This window comes from Lycium barbarum, chromosome 4 (genome assembly GCF_019175385.1).
Source record: "Lycium barbarum isolate Lr01 chromosome 4, ASM1917538v2, whole genome shotgun sequence".
Classification (NCBI taxonomy): domain Eukaryota; kingdom Viridiplantae; phylum Streptophyta; class Magnoliopsida; order Solanales; family Solanaceae; genus Lycium; species Lycium barbarum.
This window is the reverse complement of record NC_083340.1, coordinates 3,185,404-3,207,202: the sequence shown is the minus strand read 5'-3', so window position 1 is coordinate 3,207,202 and position 21,799 is coordinate 3,185,404. Positions and strand designations below refer to the sequence as shown.

The following is a 21,799-nucleotide window of genomic DNA, read 5'->3' as shown; positions in this document are numbered from 1 at the left end:
CACAATAAAAGAATGTTCAAATATGCATCTCGCTTTAACAGTGGATGTCATATCATGATATATTTGGGACATTTTTTAATTGTTTAGAGTATATTCTTTTTCAATTGCTCAGAGACATACTTCAAATTATTGCTTATATACAGGATTTTGTATTATTGGATTACCTTACGATCTTATAAAAGAATAAAAAAAATTATCTTCCAAAAAGCGTCTTTCTCAATGCTGATTGTGGTCTCTAAAAACTAAAAACAAGGCAAAGACAAATGGAGTTTGTTTCTTAGCTTGTCGTCCTTAATTTGCTTATCGAATTTGGCATCATCATTTTAAGAACTTTTAGAAGTACTTGTTTATTCAGATCCTTATTTCTAGATTAAAGCCCTTTCATTATAGAGTTAATAACACTTTTGATCCCTTAATTATCGATAACGTCGGATTTTAGTCATTGTGATATTTTACTAAGCACTTTTGACCTTCACTTAATTGAATCTCACACTTTTGATCCCTACTTGTGAAAGATTCACAAATTTACCATGATTACCAATTGTCCACTACTTAATTACTCATGTTTTATAATAAGCTTGTAGTGTTATTTCATATTTGACAGTAATATAATTCTAAAAATAATTTAATATTTAACATATTTCATACATAAAGCGACTAAAAAACACACAGTTCAATCAATTGAAGGCTAAATGTGCTTAGTCAAATATCATAAGGATTAACATCAAAATTTACCAATAATTCGGGGACCATGAATGCTACTATTCCTTTATTATAAGGTTTCTTGGGGTCGTTTCCATATAGATTGTTGAGACACAATTTCCTTCACTTCAGTTCCGCCCTTTTGAATAGAATGCATCAGCTATGGCTCCCCTGTCCTGTCGACCCTCCGAAAAAGCAAGAGCTGAAAGAATCAATGATTCTCAATAGTAAGTTGTCCGCATATACCATACTCATGTGCAACTAATTCAATAGGACATTGTTCAAGATCTACGTAATTGAGACAACTAAGTAGAGGATGGGAAGATGTGAGACCGATCAAAGGGGGTTCTATATAGTTCTTACTAGAGTTCGCTCATATGAATTGAATTGTCCAAAAGCTCATCAACTAATTTCACTATTCTATTAGTGAAGTCAAGGTTTGGTTTGAAAGACAAGTTATGCTGAAATTAAAGAGATTGAATACTACAAGGATTAGTAATATAAAGTGAACAACAAATTGGGTAATTTCGAATAGTACAAGAACAAATTCTAATGGTAGAAGTGACAAATAATATAATTTCAGGGTGAAAGTACACAACCCGAACATTTTCAGGGGAGCTAACGAACATTTCAGTGGATAGAATAAATTAACTACCAAGTCAGCAAGAAACGGTCTTCATATCCGACAAAAAGAAATGGCCACAACCATCCAATTTTCCAACTCCTTTTATATTAACTTCCATTTGCTGACCATTTCTTCTATACAAAAAATTCCCAATCATCACCAAAAAAACACAAACATAAAACTGAAAAAAAATTGTCGCCGGAAAAAAAACATGCCAATGACGGATAATCAAGGATCATTCCTTAATCGAATAAGTATTCGTCGTAATCAAGTTTCCAATATGGAAAACAATCATGAACAAGACCTTGAAGACCTTGAACTTTTCCAAAAACATGTAGCTGAACGTTTCTCTGATCTTTTACCAAACGACCCTTCATCTACAACAGATTCCCCTGCAAAAGACCAAACTGCCCTTCTTTCGATATCATGGTATCGTAAACTCCTCGATGTTTTTCTATGTTGTGAGGCTGAATTTAAAGCGCTTGTCCTAATCGGACGCGACCCTGTTCAATTTTCTAAACCACCATTGGACCGTCTTGTCCCGGACATTCTTGATCGTTCGATCAAATCTCTTGATATTTGTAATGCTGTGACGCACGGGTTGGAACTCGTGCGTCACTGGCAAAAGCTAGCTCAAATCGCGGTTACCGCGCTAGAGCAAAAGCCAATGGGAGATGGACAAGTACGACGCGCGAAAAAGGCGCTGAACACGTTGCTTACGTCTATGATGTTGGATGATAAGGAGAATAATTATCATGCAAAAGCTGCTGAGCGCACGTGGTCTTTTGGTAGGCGTAGTGGAACTAATACTACTAATAATAAAGATAGGACTAATGGTACTTTTCGTGCAATGTCGTGGTCGGTTGCGAAATCCTGGTCCGCTTCTAAGCAGATTCAGGCAATGGCGTCCACTCTGGTGGCGCCACGTGGGGGCGAGCCCACAGGGCTCGCTTTGCCTATTTATGCTATGAGCACGATATTCGTGTTCGTGATGTGGGGCCTAGTGGCAGCAATTCCGTGTCAGGAAAGGACAGGGCTATTGACACACTTTCCAATGCCGAGGAATTTGAATTGGGGGCAGAGTTTAATTGCACTGCAGGATAAAATCGCGGAGGAATGGAAGAAAAAGGAGAAAAAAGGGACGACCGGGTTGCTTGATGAGCTTCAAAAAATGGAGAAAGTCGCGCAAAATTTGGTGGATTTTGCGGAGAATTTTCAGTTCCCCGCGGAGGAGGAGAAGCTGGAGGAGGTGGCGGGACAGGTGGCAGAGATGGCGGAGATATGCCGGAAAATGGAGGAGGGGCTAGCACCATTGCAACAGCAGATTAGAGAAGTGTTTCACAGGATTGTGAGGAGCAGAGCTGAAGTTCTTGATGTTCTTGATCAAATTGGTAAAATGTCAACACCAGTACCTTATTGACTTTAACAAACATTCAATTTTTTCCAATTTCCAACATTAAGGATTACTAGTTTGTTTTGTTACTCTTTTGGTTTTAAAAAATGTCATGTTTGGAAAAAGGTTGACTAATTTTTGTGATAATTACTAGTATAATTCAAGTTTTTATTTGTTTCATAACGTAAAAAGAAAGGAATAGTAGATTGATTGGTTTCCAGTGGACGTTGTCCATTGTGCTTCTGTTTCTCTATCTCTTTGTTTCAAACGCGTATAATTCCGTTACTGGTATTGCTAATTGCCTAATTCGCAGGAATGTAAATATTGTGTTCATCATTTTGGTGATTGAGATTTTCCAATTGGAAATTTTTGGGTTTAATCATTTCGGTATCCGAAATTTACTAGTTGTCTTGCTTGATTAATTTGAATTTGAATTTGAATAGGATAGACCTATTAAGGGGGTAAAACGCTCTTTATCAAGAAATTCTTTATTCTCGCGGCTAGAATTCAAGCCTTGTGCTTAAGAGTGGAGGGATCTCAACCATTCCACACACCTCTCGGTGGTCTTTCAATTTTGATTTGCAAATCAGGTCACTACAAGTTTTGTGCTTATATGGAGTTCTAACGAACTACACCTTTTTCTTTCTTTATGCATTCGGTATTTGAAACCAACTAGCCCATGTAATTCAAATTCTCACCGCTTATAGTCTATCAAAAGGATTTCTCCATTTTCCTAAAGTAAACTCGCGACTTTGATTAAGGATTGAAGGATCTCATGTGGAGTGATAAGTACTCTTTTGTCCTTTACTGGAGGTATCATGTTTGAACCTTAGGTATGGAGTCGCCTTTATCAAGAAAGACTTTTCCTCCAATGTGTGGGACTTTCCGACGCAAAGTCAAATTTAATTGAGCTCCAATGTAATATTCGGACACCAAGTAGAAAACCAAAAAATCAAAAAACAAAGAAAGAATACAACACATAATAGTAGTAATAGTCAGAAAGTTATTCAGAATTACCGACAATGACCAATTTTAGAAATTTGACAGCGAGAAGTAACATTTCCACCGTCCAGTATTTGTCAATGTCAACTTAATTAACTAGTCTGCACATACTTAAAATTGCAGTGCAATGCGTCATGTGATAATTAATTCTACACAAAAAGAGGAAAACTGGAAAAGACGAGAAAATTCTCCAATTTGGAAAGATATTTAAATGAAATCTAGTGGTATGAAATGATGGAATGGATGCACATAATCACAGATATTAATCAATCATAGAATCTGAGAAATAGCTGTGTGAATTACGCGAGCTTGAGATTTTCTTCCGCGATCTCCTATCGTATGACTCAAGAAATTATTGAAAAATTAGTTCTTTCTATATATGTTGGAAGAATCCTTTATCCAACCATGTTTATAAGGTAGAAACCTTTTCCAGAACGTGTAGGATTTTGTTTTTTCACTAGGAAAAAGTTTTCCAAAATCCTAATTTGATTCAGGTACAATATAGACCACAAAATTAATTAATAATGCTTTTTATTATGGAATTAATTTATTTTTGCCTGAATTATTTGAGCTTATTCAAGCGGCTATGCAACAACTCCCGATAATCAGTCTTGGTTGGGGGAAGAGTATCTGATTCACCAATAGGCATAAGAACAAGGCAAGAGAAAGTTCCAAATCTTACCATAATAAATTACTAATTATTTCATTAAAAATTCATATTTACACTCCTCTATTGAATTTCAAAATTTTCCATTAAAACCTTATTTAACTCTTAATATTAAGATTACAGATACCAATTGATTAAATTAAATTACAGAATATTTAATTTATTGACTATTAAATTTCTGTATACTTCTGTTTAACTTATTCCATGTGCCGGATACAAAATCCACCGGCCGAGTTTACCATATGAAATCTTATAAGCTTTTGTATAGGGGTATCATTAATTTTTAAATCTCTATATAGACAGAATTACCAGGTATCTATGCTGGTGGGAGGTAACATGTATCACGTGGAATTAGTCGAGATGCACGTAAGCTGACCCGAACGCTACACTTATTTAAGAAAAATGTGAGAAGCATTCATCATGAATCATAAGAAAGTTTTCCTAGTAGCCTTAGTACATCCTAAATTATATTCTTGCTAGTTCCTAGTTCAATGGACAAACCAATCGGTTCCATATAAATTCTAATACTAATAAAACTTCATACGCCTGCTAGTTCATAATCCTTGTCAATATAGGAGCATACACAGTGTCTATTTATAAATGCCCTCAAATTGTTGTTCTCTTCTAAGTTTTACATCCTCTTCTTTCTAAGCTATAGGGAAGTGGGCAGAATTGCCGCATGACCTCATTGCTACGATTGCAAAGCGTGTTAAAGTAATAGAAGATTTCATTGTTTTTGGTGGTATTTGTACCTCATGGGGAGCTGCTGCAACAAAGGAAAATTTTGACGTGCTTTCGCCACAAGTTCCGTTGCTAATGCTCGCTGATAAAGGTGACGATTATCGAGAATTTTACTCTCTTTACAAGGAAAAATTTTCACGCGTATTCCTCCCAGAAGCTAGAGGGCCATTGAAGGTTTTTACATCGGAAGGGTGGCTCTGCACCTTGTCAAACACGAGAGAGATGAACTTGTTGCATCCTTTTTCTCGCACCAGTATACAACTTCCCTCTCTATATGACTTATTGGCTTTACATGGCAAAAAAGTAGTTAAAGAAGGAAACAACTGGCCCTACATAGACGAAGCTTTGTTATCTGCCAGTCCTTCTGTTACTTCAGATTATGCAGTGGTGGTGGTTACCTATTATGGTTGGCTGTCTTTTGGCGACCTGGAGATCTCAACCGGACTAATATTAACTTCAAGAAATTTGATAAAGTATGCACCATAGTTTACTAAGGGACAATTTTATGCATTCATTTGCAATGATGAAGTCTGGGTGTTTGATATTGCCAGGCCTCGTATTGCCGAACCAATTGTAGAGCCGCGCTTACTTGTTGAGCTTAACTATGATATCCTTGACCAACCAGAATACTTGATCTACCTAGTTGAGACATCCGGTGCACTATTTATTGTTACTCAACTTATCGTCTGCGTCTGGATGGGTGTTGCCACACCCGTACCATTAGATTTAATATATATGAACTCGATGTAACCAAATTAAAGCTAAATTGAACGAGATTAACACTTTGAGAGATTCATCAATCTTCTTGGGCCGCAATAGAGCAAGTTGTATTGACTCCTCTAGGTTAACGACAGGAGTCGAACCTAATCATATACTCCTATATTTTTAAATAGTTATTATAGCTGGTATTGATGGTACCATCTTATGAACAATTGGGGAGGCCGTTGAAGTTGGGAATTTTGATCCAAAGGTTGCAACATTTTGGATTGACTCTGGTATGCACTCTATTCCTTCTTTTTGTGTGCGTCCGGTTGTGTAGGTTTATGTTTCTTCCTCATTCCTATCTTTTTAAGAAGTTAACCTTCAAAAAGGTGACACTAATAAATACAAGGCAAAAGAAGAGTGATATATACATACATCTTTGCAGGTAAGCTGAAGGTGGTACTTCTTGAAAGTGGGAGTCCTGAGGTATGCACTCTCTATATGTATTTAATTCTTATTTATTTATTTATATGTATTAACTATTTAAAAATTGTGGAAAACATTTAAGTTTGAGGAATCTATTTGGTGGAATTGGAACCATGAATTTAAGGAGACTTGAATAAAATTGCAATAAGGAATTTGTTCCAAAAATCTTCGATGCTTTTCAAGAAAAGAAATTGATAATTTTCGTTAGGGGTGTACATGAATCGGGTTGGTTCGGATTTTTTAAATATCAAACCAACCCAATTGCGTCGGGTTTCTAAATTTATAAACCAAATCAATAAAATTCGGGTTTTTCAACTTCGGTTTTTCTCGGGTTATTCGGTTTTCTCGATTTTTTCGGGCTTTTTTGGGGAAAAGTCTTCATACAAAACATATACATTTTACTTCAAATATTTCTTTAGCCCTAGTAAGACACAACTATATAATTAAGGTGTTTCCTTAGAAAATAACACAAAATGTGAGATGAGTGATGACATTGTATTAAAATATTCAACAAGAAAGATAATAAAATCGGTTAAAATAAATATTGTTACACCCCGCACTTTCAGAGCATGAGCATGCCACATACTTCATCGTAGTAATGGAGTATCAGAGACGTCCCATGATGTTTTGGAAGATACAAGCCATGGGAAGTATATAACAATGAAGTAAAAGATGAATTACGATATCATAAGTCGTAATCGGGAAAGACTATTTTGAAACACAAGAACATGGCCATTATCAAGTATAACAAATGATAAATATCATGTATGGTGAGTTTCGGAAGATTTCGAGATCAAGCAAATTGAAGAAAATAAGTTTGATGAAAATTTGAGAAATGTTGGCAGGATTTTTGGCAGATTTTTAGTCAACTTTGGAGGGGCATATCTCCTAGTATATTAGGAGTTTTAAGGTGTTTCAAAATCCTGAAATGAAGTTCGTCGAGTCAGTTTATAAGGCAACAAACCGCTCGTTGATAGGACATCGGAGTAGAGAATTATAGACGTTACAAACTGAGCTGTCAACGCAGAAACAGAGCTGCTACAGTACCGCTACAGTACTGCTACAGTACTGCCGACTTAGCCACTATAAAAGGGGTTAAAATCCCATTTTTCTTCATAAAAAATGCTCCAAAATGTTCCAGAATTTTCAGCCAAGAAAAGGGGCTCTTAGACCACCTAGAAGTGAGGATTTTGAGTGAAATTCAAGCTACGGAATATCAATCGAGGTCCGGGCAACGCGTAGACGTTATTATAATTTCGTTTGGTGTTGGAGTTAGCTTGGGAACAAGTAAATATTGAAGATCTTACTACTTTAGTAAATATAAGGTATGGATCCTTGAATCTTTTCTTTATCAACATTGATTAAGGAATAATTGCAAGAATAAAAGTTATAGTTGTTGTGTTGGTGTTGTTGGCTTATGGATTGAGGCTTGAAGAGAATTTTGGATAAAAATACATATATTTATCTTGTATGATGTTGGTATTGTTGTTGTTGATTGGTTGTTGATATTATGATTCCGGGCTAGGCATATAAACAGGGGAGATGGTGCCCGAATTTCGACAGAATCTAAAAAGATTTTAATTAAGGGCTTAAGACGAGCGTATGATGATGATCCTAACGATAGTATGAATGGTTGTATATGTAGATTACGAGGCTACGAATAATCTTAAGTGAATGGCAAGACAGGAAGTAAGTTGGAAGTCAAGAAATTATCTTCCAGGTATGTTAAGGTTAATCCCTTTCTTTCTAAAGGCATGATCCTTTCGTTATAAACCTTTGTGTCATACCCATAATATCATTGGTTTCACAAATGCTAGAAGTCCACGAATTTCGTGATCCTTATGATGTTATTGAGCTTCTAAAGGCATGATTCTTTTCCTACTAAACCATGCATGAATTCCATAAAAATTTTCATTTCTAAGAATGTTAGAGATTCATGACTCTTAAAGTTTTTATGATGCTAAAGATGAATAATTTTCTTTTATGATAACCATGATGATGATTATGAGGGATTTATTTATTCAAGCTCCAAGGCATACGAATTTCATGTTATTGTGAGATGATTTTTATTCATAGAGATTTCCATGTACTTGAGCTTTATATTATTATGAGGTGATTGAGCTTACTTTGCAATTTCTTAATTTCTTAATTTCCTTCATTGTTGGTAATCTCACTTTATGACCCTTGTTCCTTCAAGGTGGGATAAACGATGATGATTGATCCATAATATAATCGGAGGCTACCGACCTTAGGGCACTCCGATATAGTTGTGACTTTTGATTGGGCTCTTATGCATGCTTTATATATATGTATGTATTTTCTCACACTGCGCTGCGCTATTGTAACATCCCGTACCTTTAACCTAAGCTTTGACCACGATCCAAGACTTAGAAAATCAGATAAAGAATGTGCGAATTAGAATTTCCCTGTTCCGTTGTAGGATGGGAGTTTACGCCCATGAACAGTGACCGTATTTTAGTTTACGGGCCGTAAATCAAATCGTAAACTGGTACCAAGGATTTCTGAGCATTTTGGAATTTGGCAGTTGAATGTCATATAGTTAAATACGGACCGTATTTCACAATATGGACCGTATTTCAAATCGTAAACTAAAACCAAGGATTTCTGAGCATTCTGGAATTTGGCAATTTGATGTCAAATGGTTAAATACGAACCGTATTTCAAAATACGGCCCGTATTTCAAAACATATTTGGAATTTGGGAAAACTTCCTTCATAAAAGTTGTAGAGCTTTAAAATACCTTTCCAACGGTATATTATGGGGGTCAAACGGACATCTGTGCAAAGAGTTATGACCATTTTACTAAAGAGACGCAGTGCAGTCCATATGTCAAAATACGGACCGTATTTCAAAATACGGACCGTATTTCAAAATACGGCCAGTATTTAACTGGGCCGAAAATATAATTTTTCCAGAACAGTATATATTCATCCATATCAGTTCAAATCATTATTTTTCATTCCTTCAAGCCCTAGAACGACCTCCTACCCTCCTCCATCATCAAGAACACCGAGGTAAGCCTACTCTAATTATTCCAAATCAATTCTAATACCTATCCTTGTAATCTAAACAAGAAATTATGATTCCTAAACTAGGGTTTTCAAGAAAACCCATCTCAAGGTTCAAAAATTCAAGATTTTGGAAATCTTCTTCAAAGCTCAAGTCTTTAATTCAAGTTTTGGAACAATTAAGGTATGTAGAACTTCCATCCACATGTGGGAATCTCTACGTTCTTCCCCATGCTCCGTTTCTTGATATCCATGAAGTTCAAACCCTAGGGCATTAAACCCAACATATTGGTAGCCCGTATTTATGTATTTATGTACATGAATTTTGTATCTATATTCGTTATTGTATTCCTAATCTTCCATTACGGTTATTAGGAACCCTAGCTTAATCCATGAATCATGAATTCTTCCTCATGTGTTCTCATTATGTTTATATGAAACTTTATGATTTTATGTAGCAAGTTACAAGCATGTTTTCAAGTCAATTATATATATATATATATATATATATATATATATATATATATATATATATATATATATATATATATATATATATATATAATTATGAACTATTGTTATTACTTATGAATCAAGAACATGTTTGCAAGACTATGACAAGTTATCTCATGAAACCATATTACAAGATATTTCATGAAACCATGTTACAAGTTATTTCGTGAAATCATGATTACAAGTTATTTACAAGTTATTTCACGAAAATCATGGGCTTCTTAGCCAACTATATTATGTTCATGTTTTGGGAATTGCTTAGTTAACCGAGAAGGCTCAGATAGCCTAAAACTACGTAGCCACCGTAGTATAAGGGTTGTCAGCAAGGAGGCAACACCTTCATTATGCAGTTTGGATCCTTACATGCTTATTATTACTTAAATCTCATATCCCTGGCAAGGTTGTGAGTGTTCTGCTGGTAGGACGCAAGTACCAGACCATGTTGTCGGTTATACTATAGCATTCCCCACGTTACAAGTAGTTTTACATACAAGTATTTCTATTGATTTACTATTTTAAGATTTTACTCACGTTTCATGCTCATGTTCAAGTTACATTCAGTCTCAGTTCATGTCCTATATCTATGTTGTGCCATGTTCTTCGTTTCAGCAGGTTTTACATACTAGTACTATTCACCATGTACTAACGCCCCTTTGCCCGGGGCCTGCACTTCACGGTGCAGATACCGGTTTTCAGGAGCATACACCTGCGCAGTAGGATCACTTCAGTTATCAGCTTAGTGGTGAGCCCCACTCCTCTCGGGGTTCAACATGGAGTCTGCATTAGTATTCAGTTTATGGTAGTCCAGGGCCATGTCCTGGTAGTTAGTATTCAGACATATTTTAGAGGTTTCATAGACAGATGTTAGTTCACAGAGTCAATTGTGCTTTCATGTTTGCAGACTATTATGTTTTCACGATATTTCATGCTATGAGATAATTTCAAGACTATATTCCGCAAATTACATTTTCATGATTCATTTAAATTGCATCATATAGATTATATTGTTTTGATGCCCATGTTGACAAGCAAGCCATGAGGTTCGCTCGGACACATGCAAGCAAGGCCCGAGTGCCGTGTTACGTCCAGGCCATGGTTCGGGGCGTGACAGCTATAGTCGGCCGGGTATGGCACGTAGATGTGTACACCACTGTAGTGGGCATGTTATGATATTGCCCCGGACGCGGGAGGCCCGGACGCAGGCTAATGATGATAACACCGAGCCTTAATGGCCTGGCATGATACTATATATATAACACCGAGCCTTAATGGCCGGGCATGGTACTATGTATATGTATAGAAATGTTTTTTTTTTTTAAAAAGGCTAAACATGCATGACATCCGCCTTATGAGGCATTCAGATGTACAAGTTATCTTTCTTATTCCATGTTACCTTTCATGCCTTACATACTCAGTACATTATTCGTACTGACGTCCCTTCTGGTGGACGCTGCGTTTCATGCCACGCAGGTGTATACAGATGAGTAGAGGATATTGCTAGAAGATGTTCCAGCTGGATTGACGAGTTCCATTTCCTTCCGGAGTGTTGCCGAGTTAGAGTATCTATGTTATGGTATATTGATTTATGTTAGAGACTTTGCAGACAGAGTCACGTATATAGCATGTTAGTCTTGCAAGCGGCTCTGCAAGCCGATGTATCATTATGCATTATGTTACAAATTTCATATGATTACAACTTTTACTTGATTTGAGAAAGATGAAAAGAATGTTTTTTTTTAAAAGCTTTCATTATGCATTTCATTTCGTGATTTAAGAGTCCAGTGAGATTATGAATATAACGAGAACCAGCGGGTTTGCTCGGCTCTAAGTAAAGGGTCGGGTGCCCATCATGCCCTATCAGGACTGGTGTGTTACATAAGTCATGCTAAAATAAGTCTAATAAGTATTAATTACATGACAAAGAAAAATATTAAGTTATGTATTTTCACACTCTAAACCAATTGTGCAAAAATAAAGAATAGATATCCAACATTATTGTCATTCCTAGTGTTAGAATTGAATTTCTTTTGTTAGCATTAGTGTTGAGTTGGTTTGGGTTTGAACTTTATTTGAGTTACTAACATCCACGGGATATAAAACTTATTGACGTTCAAAATTCTAAATTCAAGCTTGAAAGAATATGATAAAAGGAAAAAACTATGAAAAAATTTAAGAAATATTTATAAATTACATTACAAATAAATATTTGTATGTATAAAATATTTTAAAAATTGAATACATGTAATGTCGAGTTGATTTAGTTCGGTTTGACTTTCTTTTAGCTAAAACCAAACAAAACCAAACCAATTATGGCCGGATTCTTTTTTTTAACACCAAAACACTAGTCGGGTTTTTTTCTCGGTTTATAGGTTTGATGCGGTTTGTCGATTTTCTTTGTACTCCCCTAATCATATACTCCTATATTTTACTAATATGATTGATGCATATGGGGACTGTGAATGTGGTGGTAGTGAAAGAGATATGGGGCTTACAATATTAAAGATTAACGTATCAAATCTTTTTATCCTAAATTAGAATTATCATAAGTACTATTTGCCAGCCTACTTGGGTCACACCATCAATCTAATCGATATGGTGCCATGTCGGCGACTCAAAGTTGTTTCTTTTCAATTCGGTTATTTATTATTTTTCCACTCTAAAGTTAAGTTGATCTATAGAAACCAGAAATGAGTTTGTTCATCATTTAAGTATCCTTTTTTTTTTTAAAAAAATTTTGCTTTTGCTTTTTGAAAAATTTGAGAGGATTTCTTCAGCAATCATACGCACAAATTCATTTGCTATTGTACACCAACTAAGAAGAAGAAGAAGAGGAGGAGGAGCAGCCTTTTATCTGAATTTTATCAACACTAGCGACAAGTTAAATATTTTGAAATAATTAAATATAGCTTAAATAATACTTATGTGAAAATTGATTACTGAGTACAATTCTTACCAAACTTTTGGGGGGTGGGGGGGTGGGGGTGGGAGGATACACCATGCTTAAAACTAAATTTAGGTGTAATGCTTATTCCATTAATCTGTTTCAATCGTTAATTTGATCCTTTCTTTATGTTAGTACTTCTTAAAGAACACACCTTTTAAATTAATCTTTTATGATTAAATACATTTTATTGCATAAAACTGGGACTAGTGGTTTTGATGCTTGCAGCAAGATTAACTCATCAGCATTAATTATTCAAGAAATAATGTAAAATATCCAAAAATAAACGTTTTTGTCCTAAACTGAGATTTTTTTTGTAAAAGAAATACTTCGAAGGAAACCCATGCTTTCAACTACATAAATTTATCTACGTACAAATGACTGACACTTGGACATAAATTTAGTTGTTGAATTAAGAAAAGAGTAATTGTAAAGTTAAAAGTAAGAAAATGATATTAATGAATTTGTATTTGAACAATTATTTTAGTCGATAAAAAATTGAATTTTTTAGTATCACCCAAAGTTGGTCAAAATCAAATTTTGAACTTGAGAAACTCATCTTTAAAAACTCCTACTTCCCTTTCAATTTGTTTATATTTCCTTCTTTGACAACTCTTAAATTTCAATTTTTCACATTACATGTTTAAGAGCACAACAAAATTAAATGACATTTTGGTACATTACACCTATTTTTAGTTTAAGATCATAAAATTAAAAAATCTTTTTTATTTTCTTAAACTTGATGCAAGTTAAAATCAGACAAATAAATTAAAACAGACAAATTATAAAATCATTTGAATTTATAATCAAAGTAAGATTTTAATTTTATTTTTTTTCTATATTCAAAGGTACTCCCTAGCTCGCAGCCATTTCTTGCATCTGCGTTTTCATCTTCAACAACTAACGCAATTTCCAGAAATATAAAACCCAAAAAAAAAAAACGTCTCTTCTGTGCTACATACGACTCATTACTACAATTTTTTTTTCACTGTCTCGACGTTTCGTCTATCTATAGAGCCAAAACAAAATATCAGTAGAGCCAAATTGTCACCAATTATCAGTAATCAAATAGAAAATTCAATTTTATATTACTAATTTCAGATCACTGTATGACCTTTTTATCTATCTCCAATGTCTTCAGGTTCTTAACTTCATCTCTTTCTTCATCACTAAAGATCTCTATCTAAATCCAAAATTTTGATTTTTTTTTCTTTCTTTCTTTTGATTTATTGTTATTATAGTTGCTGTTGGAAGATTAATGGCTACTATGCCTAATACAATGACGTTTAAGCAAGGTCTTTCATTGAATCGGATTTTTTCGCCTTGTTCCATTCCTTCTAGAAGCTTCCGTAGAAGTTTCGTTACAGCTTCTTCTTTCGCTAATGAGAATCGAGAGTGAGTTTCACTTTTTTATATACGGATAATGTGTTTGATTTCTATTTGGATGTTTTAGTTTGCTTAATAAATAAACAGGCCGTTAAATTTGCCAGTAAATTTCATTTAGACACTCGAACTAATATTTGTTCCAATTGAGCGCCTGATATGATAAAGTCTTTCAATTATACACTTTCAGTTTAGATTTTTGAGGTTTTAGTTTTTTCCTTGGCTTAATACATCGACTGGCCGTTAAACTTGTCAACAAATTTCATTTAGATACTCGAACTAAGACTTGTATCAATTGAGCACCTAAACACATAATAAAGTGTTCTAATTAGACACTTTCAGATCAGATTTTGAAAAAACTTTTGCGCATTTTCTCTAACATCCATTATGTGATAAGCAGCTAAACACTTATATTTTGTCATCCCCTTTAATTATATGCATCTGTCTCAATTTCCAATTGAGGCTGATGTGTATAGTTAAAGGAAATGACATATTTTATGAGCGCGTTTGGCTTAGCTTATAAGTATAAGCTGTTTTCAGCTTTTTTGAGTGTTTGGTTGGCCAGCTTATAAGCCATTTTGTGCTTAAAATAAGCCCAAAAAAAATAATTGGACCCGTTTGGCTTAGCTTAAAAAAAGCAGCTTATAAGCCCATCCAAACAGGCTCTATGTAGTTAACTTAACAACTACCTAATAGATGTTTGAAAACATGTGCAAAAGTTTTTCCAAAATTTGAACCGAAAGTGTCTAACATGAACACTTTATTATGTGTTCAGGGGCTTAATTGAAACTGCCCTTAGTTCTGAGTGTTTAAAAGAAATTTGTTGGCAAGTTTAAGGGGTTGTCAATATATTAAGCCTTTTTCCTTTAATGTGTGAATAATTTGGTGAATTTGAAATGTGGATGATTGTTAGGTATGTGGTAGTTGGAGGAGGAAATGCAGCTGGATATGCAGCTCGAACTTTCGTTGAGCATGGACAAGCTAATGGAAAGCTATGCATTGTAACCAAGGAGGTGAGTTGATTGAAAAAAACACTTATCCGACTAATTATATAGCGAAATATTACTAGAACTTTAGACACGAGTTGTTTTTAAGTTTTTAATACATTTTTTATTTTGTCGGTGAGATTTGTATGTTATCGTGGAGCTAAGTGTGAAATTTAGAGAATCACTAGTGTAAGAGAACTATTTAGTTGTCCTAAAGGACAAATTATTGAGTAAGACACGAGCTGTTTTTAAGTTTTTAGTACAATTATATTTTCTTGATTAGATTTGTATGTTAGTGTAGAGATAAGTGTGAAATCTAGAGAATCTGTAGTGCAAGAGAACTATTTAGTTGTCTTAAATGACAAATTATTGAGTACTAGAATGAAACAGACTGAAGGAGCCGAATAGACATAGAGGATTTATGTTGTTGAACTTAACTAGTTTAGTATGAGAGTATGGTAGTTGTTGATAATTTGTCCATCATTATTTAAAATGTTGAATGAAGCACTTTTAGGTAGTTCTGTCCTTTAAGCTGTTAGAACTATGGAAGCTGTATAGGAAGCTAATCGATTGGATGCTTGAAACGTTAGGTTTAGGGTCTGTTATTTTGCTTAAGTTGTTTTCATTTGAAATAAAAAGTTCCATTCTGTGTTAATGCAGCCGTATGCACCATATGAACGTCCAGCATTGACCAAAGCATATTTGTTTCCTCTGGACAAAAAGCCAGCACGTTTACCGGTGAGCTTTAATTTATTTAGCATGCTTTGGCTTTTATATTAAAGTTTGAAAATGTTTACATCTTGTTGTGTGAGATTTGCAAAACTTTATAGTTTCTCGTTTATTTTTAATGCCAAAGTTCAGCATGTTTTTGAGGAATACCATTTAACTTTATAATTTTAGGGCTTTCACACTTGTGTTGGCGCTGGTGGTGAGAGGCAAACTCCTGATTGGTACAAGGAACAGGGGATAGAGGTAATGCATTTTTGTCTAATCTATTGCACTGCAACTTGTACCAGTATGATTTGATTATGATGCTCTTTGATTTACTGAAAGGAAAGCAAGGTAAATGTATTGAAGATTTGAGAATATATGCACCAGTTAGGAATTCCAGGACAGTTTGAGAGGAAACACAATCTCATTTTCTCCTTACTTTCATTTCTTTATTCAGCTGCAGCATTCTGAGTTCTGACTATCAAGTAAGTCTATTTGAAGATAAATGTTTACGTTTTTCCAGATGTTGTATGAAGATCCAGTAACAGGAGTTGATATAGAAAAGCAAACTCTGACAACAAATTCAGGAAAGCTGCTCAAGTATGGCACCCTTATTATTGCAACCGGATGTACGGCATCCAGGTAACCATGGTTGCTATACTAGAGCGCTGCTGATCCAAACCTGTTATTTATTTTGCAATAGAAATTCCGGATAGAGGAGACGATTAGAATTAGTACTTTCCCTTAAATAAAACATCATATTTTTCATCTTCTGTATAATTTTATTGCTCTAATTTGTATCAACTGATGTGCCCTCCAATCCTTGATTAAAGTATCAAATACAGAATAACTTAGTATTAATTGACTTCAGATTTCCTGAGAAGATTGGAGGAAATTTACCTGGGGTTCACTATATTCGGGATGTGGCGGATGCTGATTCTTTAATATCCTCACTGGTAACATCACCCTCATTTCTATGCTTATATAATAGGTCTTTTAAAATTCAATGATACATCACATAACTTCTCAATATGGATGGTCTTCTGGATTTATAGGAATTATATTATTCCTAACTTATGTTGTTTTATTCTAGGGGAAAGCAAAAAAGCTTGTGGTTGTTGGTGGTGGCTATATAGGGATGGAAGTTGCTGCAGCTGCTGTGGCCTGGAAACTTGATACAACTGTGAGTTTTCTTAAATGTTTTTATTTTTCACTTTCTTAAATAAGAAATGCTGTCTGTGAGAAAAAATAAATGAGGAACTTCAATCCATGAACTATGTTTACCTATTAAGTTGCACATTTGGTAGAAAAGTTTACCATAGAAGCAAAACCTGTAGATGATAAGTTGATAACAGAAGGAATAATAACATGCAAAGTTCCAAAAATATATATTTTCTTCTACAAGTCAAAGAAGTCCATGTTCCTTTCTCGGACTGATCACTCCTCTGTTCAAAGCGTTATCTGAAGCATGATATCCCAGTATCACTCCTCTGTTCAAAGAGTTATCTGAAGCATAATATCCCAGTTTATCACCTTACAAATAAAGCATTTGATTTTTGTTATTCCTCTGAGGTTTAAAACTTGCCTGCATTTGAATATGGTACCAGTATACTCCTGCTTTTACTAACTTCGTCGGGAACGTAGATAATTTTCCCAGAAGAGCATCTCTTGTCAAGATTGTTCACTCCTTCTCTTGCCCAAAAGTATGAACAACTCTACCAAGACAATGGTGTCAAATTCGTCAAGGTTCTCCTTCCTCGTTTCTCTCCAGTCTATTGTCAGTCTACCTTCTTTCTCAACCTATTTCATAAGCTTGTAATTGAATTTTATCTTTGCCAGGGTGCTAAGATAAAACATCTAGAATCTGGTCCAGATGGCAGAGTATCTGCAGTTAAGCTTGAAGATGGATCAAGTATAGAGACAGACACGGTACAACAACAATTATTCATGTTCTTCAAAGTTCTTATTTAATGGAGAATTGGAATACCTCGTATGACTGTGCAGATAAAAAGTTGAAGTACTAAAGTCATTTCATTTTTTATGAATTTGCAGGTTGTTATTGGTATTGGAGCAAAACCTGCTGTCAGTCCATTTGACATGGTTGGCTTAAACAATACTGTTGGTGGAGTTGAGGTTATACTCTATTTATCTCTTCATTTGGATTTCTCAAATTGGGGTCCTCCCAAATATAGTCAGAACTTATGGATAAACCACTCTCCTAACTGCAAATTGGTTATGATCATCCACCTAAACATGATATTAGTTGGAAGGGTGAATCAAAATAATTTTTTACCTTAAAGTTTATTTTCGGTTTAATCAGTTCTGGACAGGATGTCACTCTAGATGATGATTCTATTAAGATTCAGATTTATGTCCTTACATGTATTTTCTTTTATCTGCTTAGCTAAGGTTCCATGAAGTATATTAATTGTATGGTCTAGGTCTACAAGAACTCTTAACTACATCTGAAAGTAGGCATGGTCTAATGCATTCAAGAGTGGGCAGTGAGTTTGTTCCCATTCCACGATTTGAAACTATTCATGTTCAGAGCAAAGTCCACCAACTCATACTTGAGCTATGGTGTTGTTGCAAATACATGCATGTAAATCCTTTGAATTTGTCTGTTTCCTCTGCTTATCCAAAAATGAAAAAGAAAAGAGGAAAAGAAATTTCCCTTTTCCAAAGATGTCATTCCGTTTTCCAATTGAAGAGTGTGAAGGTTATATATGGCTTATTACTCCTGATCATCAGAGCTCTTTTGGTGTTTGACTATGACGGACTGTAGTAATACCAATAAGGAGTTGGTTCCAGGATTAAAAGAGGATCTATTAATTGTGCCAAATGACATTAACTCTTCTGTAACTTCAATCCTTCTAGTGTTGTTTCTGGGATAAACTGAGAAATCTGACGGTGCTTCTTTCTATTCACATACCTTCAGAAGGTAAGAGCTTGATCTTTCCTAGAAATGCTTACACTTCAATATTTAAATATTCAGGTGGATGGCCAGTTCCGTACAAACATACCTGGAATATTTGCCATTGGAGATGTTGCAGCATTTCCGTTGAAGGTTAGATCTTTTTACTAACTTCATACATTTTTTTTATATTTTTGTCTAATGAGTTGACCAATGCTAACCATCCAGATATACAACCGAATTGCACGAGTGGAGCATGTCGACCATGCTCGTAAATCTGCACAGCATTGTATTAAATCATTGCTAACTGCACACACGCACACGTAAGTTCGTCCAAGTTCAGTTCATAATCAAGGATAAGCTTCTTTTCTTCGAATCTTCCTAAATCTTGTATTGTTTCCTGAATGCAGGTATGACTATTTACCATACTTCTACTCAAGGGTTTTTGAATATGAAGGAAGTTCTAGGAAAGTATGGTGGCAATTCTTTGGGGACAATGGTAAGAATATTTTTATTGCTTTTCTTGCTAATGTCCAACTTCATATATAAATAATTCCATAGCTGGTATTGATGGTACCATCTTATGAACAGTTGGGGAGGCCGTTGAAGTTGGGAATTTTGATCCAAAGGTTGCAACATTTTGGATTGACTCTGGTATGCACTCTATTCCTTCTTTTTGTGTGCGTCCGGTTGTGTAGGTTTATGTTTCTTCCCCATTCCTATCTTTTTAAGAAGTTAACCTTCAAAAAGGTGACACTAATAAATACAAGGCAAAAGAAGAGTGATATAAACATACATCTTTGCAGGTAAGCTGAAGGGGGTACTTCTTGAAAGTGGGAGTCCTAAGGTATGCACTCTTCCAAGGATGTTCACATATCAAATTAACAAATTTAGCAGCTATCTGTAATGGTCTATGTACATGTATATCATGCAAGCTGCATAACTGTCGAAAATGAGTTGTCAAATGTTTTCCTTGCCCTTCACTCGACCTTTAAAGTTTAAACCATCACTATAAAAACCTAACAGTGGAAAAAAAGGTGACTTCTCAAGGAAGCGTCTGTGTTCATTTTTCTCCAGGAAAGTGATTATTTGTGCTATACCTGAAATTTTCTGGGTTTTGAAAGTGGTCCAATTTTTCACCTTTTGATTGGACAGTAAAATGAGTACTTCTCTACCCCCCAAAAAAAAAAAAAGATTACTTCTCAAATCAACATCTATAATATATAAAGCCTGACTTATATGAAAATGTTTTATAGCAAGAAGAAATTTAAGCTAATTGCAACCAAAGTGAACTCGTGTGTATCATATGCTTGGTTGATTATTTATATCACTACTAATACATTGGTCTGTGTGACATAGTGTGAAACAGAAATGGTTTCCTACCGTAGCTATATTTCTTACCTCTGTCTACAAAAGTTTATCTCTGCTTTTAGCTTAACATGCACTAGGATTCTGTGAACAATTTTTTTCCTTAATATTTTTGATTCTCTACTTAAACCATATAACAGGACTTGTCACTTATCTTTTCTTGTATATGGAATTTGGGTACGCATATAGTAGTACACTATAAATACTTCATCTCGGGAAGGAGTCTTACATGTGCTCACATGTTGAAGGAAGCTCAGAAAAAATAGGGAAGTTCAATGGTAGAGTTGATCGTAAGTTTCACCTGCCAGGAGTTCTGAAAAAAAAAAAAATGGTTTCTGTTACTCTATAGATAAAAATATAGGAGTATATGTTTTTTCACAGACTACATAGACGTCAAAAGCGCAAAAGACTTGGCTTGTTTCATCTATCAAGTTGTCGGCTTTGAACTAAATGTTAAGCTACTACAATATATAAACTCATACTATAATAACATAAATCCTCCGTTTTGGACATCACATCATTGTTTGAGTGAAACTTGATTACCTTTGTCTTATGGTATCCAAATTTTTTAGCTGGATTTCATGCGTCTCTCTTTAGTAGAATATATTATGTGAAACTGATACAGTTCTTAATGATCATTTCACGATTCGCTTCAGGAATTCCAGCTGCTTCCGAAACTTGCACGGAGTCAGCCTTCTGTTGACAAAGCCAAACTTCAAAATGCATCCTCAGTGGAAGAGGCTCTAGAAATCGCTCAAGCTTCCTTGAAGATTGAAGCTGATGTTTAACCACCACCTATGGAGAGCGTTCTCTCGCACAGTCCACCTATTTTTCCAGATAACAATTTCCCGAGATTCTGATTGTGGTATAGACCTATCCATTTGGCGGTTTCGGCAGCCTGTTAAGGTATGTGAGAGAGAGAGAGAGAGAGAGAGAGAGAGAGAGGTTGTTGTTTACTGTCAGCGTATTAGATTGATAATAAGAATGTCATAGGAAAATGGATTATAGAGACGAGAGGGAACGCTTGCTGTTTATTGTAACCATATTAAGACTGATAATAAGAAGGATTGAAAAATGGATTTCTAACATGAATTCAAATGGTTATAGTGCTTTGTAAATTCCTGTGGATTACATAAAAGTTCTCTTTTTTCACATTGATATCCAAGTGAGTCGGAAAGGTGGCGTGCTTAGACAAATTTAATTTCTTTGCTTAACTTCTGCGATAATGTCTACACAGTTGTGCTCCCTCAAAAAAAGGGTTGGGAGTTCGATGATCTAAATTTTCTTCTAAGTATAGTTGATCTATCTGAAGCTCCAATGAAGGAAGAAGAATGCGTTAGGTTGATTGGTAGCATTACTATTTACTAGTGAGTGTTTTTCTTGAATTGTCTAATTGTTAATTTGTTGTTAACATAATTGTCAATCAGCAAATCCTAGCAGAGTAAAACATTTCTCTTAATATCTCGACAAGATTCCAAATTGATTGAACGGATATAAGACGATGAATTTGCCGAACGTATTACTATTTAGCTGGAACAACTCATAGATGCTTGGAAGCAAAGTAGATGACATATCTGTGTAAACTATACATGTCTACAAAATTTGAGTCTTAGTGCATTTGCAAATGATATAGAAT

At 34.9% G+C, this 21,799-nt stretch overlaps 3 protein-coding genes across 3 annotated transcripts; all 3 read left to right on the top strand.

The window, feature by feature from the left end:
- Positions 1 to 1,462: 1,462 nt before the first annotated feature.
- LOC132638067 (protein ROH1A) lies at positions 1,463 to 2,973 on the top strand. Its single transcript, XM_060355055.1, has one exon. It carries the CDS (start codon positions 1,539 to 1,541, stop codon positions 2,745 to 2,747), a length of 1,209 nt encoding a protein of 402 aa, XP_060211038.1. The 5' UTR covers positions 1,463 to 1,538; the 3' UTR covers positions 2,748 to 2,973.
- Positions 2,974 to 4,707: 1,734 nt separating this feature from the next.
- On the top strand, positions 4,708 to 5,616 carry LOC132637078 (uncharacterized). Its single transcript, XM_060354225.1, has 2 exons — positions 4,708 to 4,720; positions 5,048 to 5,616. The coding sequence occupies exons 1-2, from the start codon at positions 4,708 to 4,710 to the stop codon at positions 5,614 to 5,616; spliced, it is 582 nt and encodes a 193-aa protein (XP_060210208.1).
- An 8,083-nt stretch (positions 5,617 to 13,699) lies between these two features.
- Positions 13,700 to 21,321, top strand: LOC132634855 (monodehydroascorbate reductase, chloroplastic/mitochondrial). The gene is made up of 17 exons (XM_060350968.1): positions 13,700 to 13,942; positions 14,043 to 14,196; positions 15,098 to 15,197; positions 15,831 to 15,908; positions 16,071 to 16,142; positions 16,405 to 16,523; positions 16,753 to 16,837; positions 16,975 to 17,064; positions 17,526 to 17,627; positions 17,721 to 17,810; positions 17,934 to 18,014; positions 18,877 to 18,948; positions 19,024 to 19,118; positions 19,206 to 19,294; positions 19,387 to 19,449; positions 19,602 to 19,642; positions 20,820 to 21,321. The coding sequence occupies exons 1-17, from the start codon at positions 13,933 to 13,935 to the stop codon at positions 20,949 to 20,951; spliced, it is 1,473 nt and encodes a 490-aa protein (XP_060206951.1). The 5' UTR covers positions 13,700 to 13,932; the 3' UTR covers positions 20,952 to 21,321.
- Positions 21,322 to 21,799: the final 478 nt, after the last annotated feature.

Bases quoted from the DNA above. Each gene is read 5' to 3' on its own strand.
- LOC132634855 (XM_060350968.1), top strand. The intron at 16,838-16,974 runs GTAACATCACCC...GTTTTATTCTAG, and splicing joins ATTCTTTAATATCCTCACTG to GGGAAAGCAAAAAAGCTTGT. The intron at 17,811-17,933 runs GTACAACAACAA...ATGAATTTGCAG, and splicing joins CAAGTATAGAGACAGACACG to GTTGTTATTGGTATTGGAGC.
- LOC132638067 (XM_060355055.1), top strand. From the start codon at position 1,539: ATGCCAATGACGGATAATCAAGGATCATTCCTTAATCGAATAAGTATT.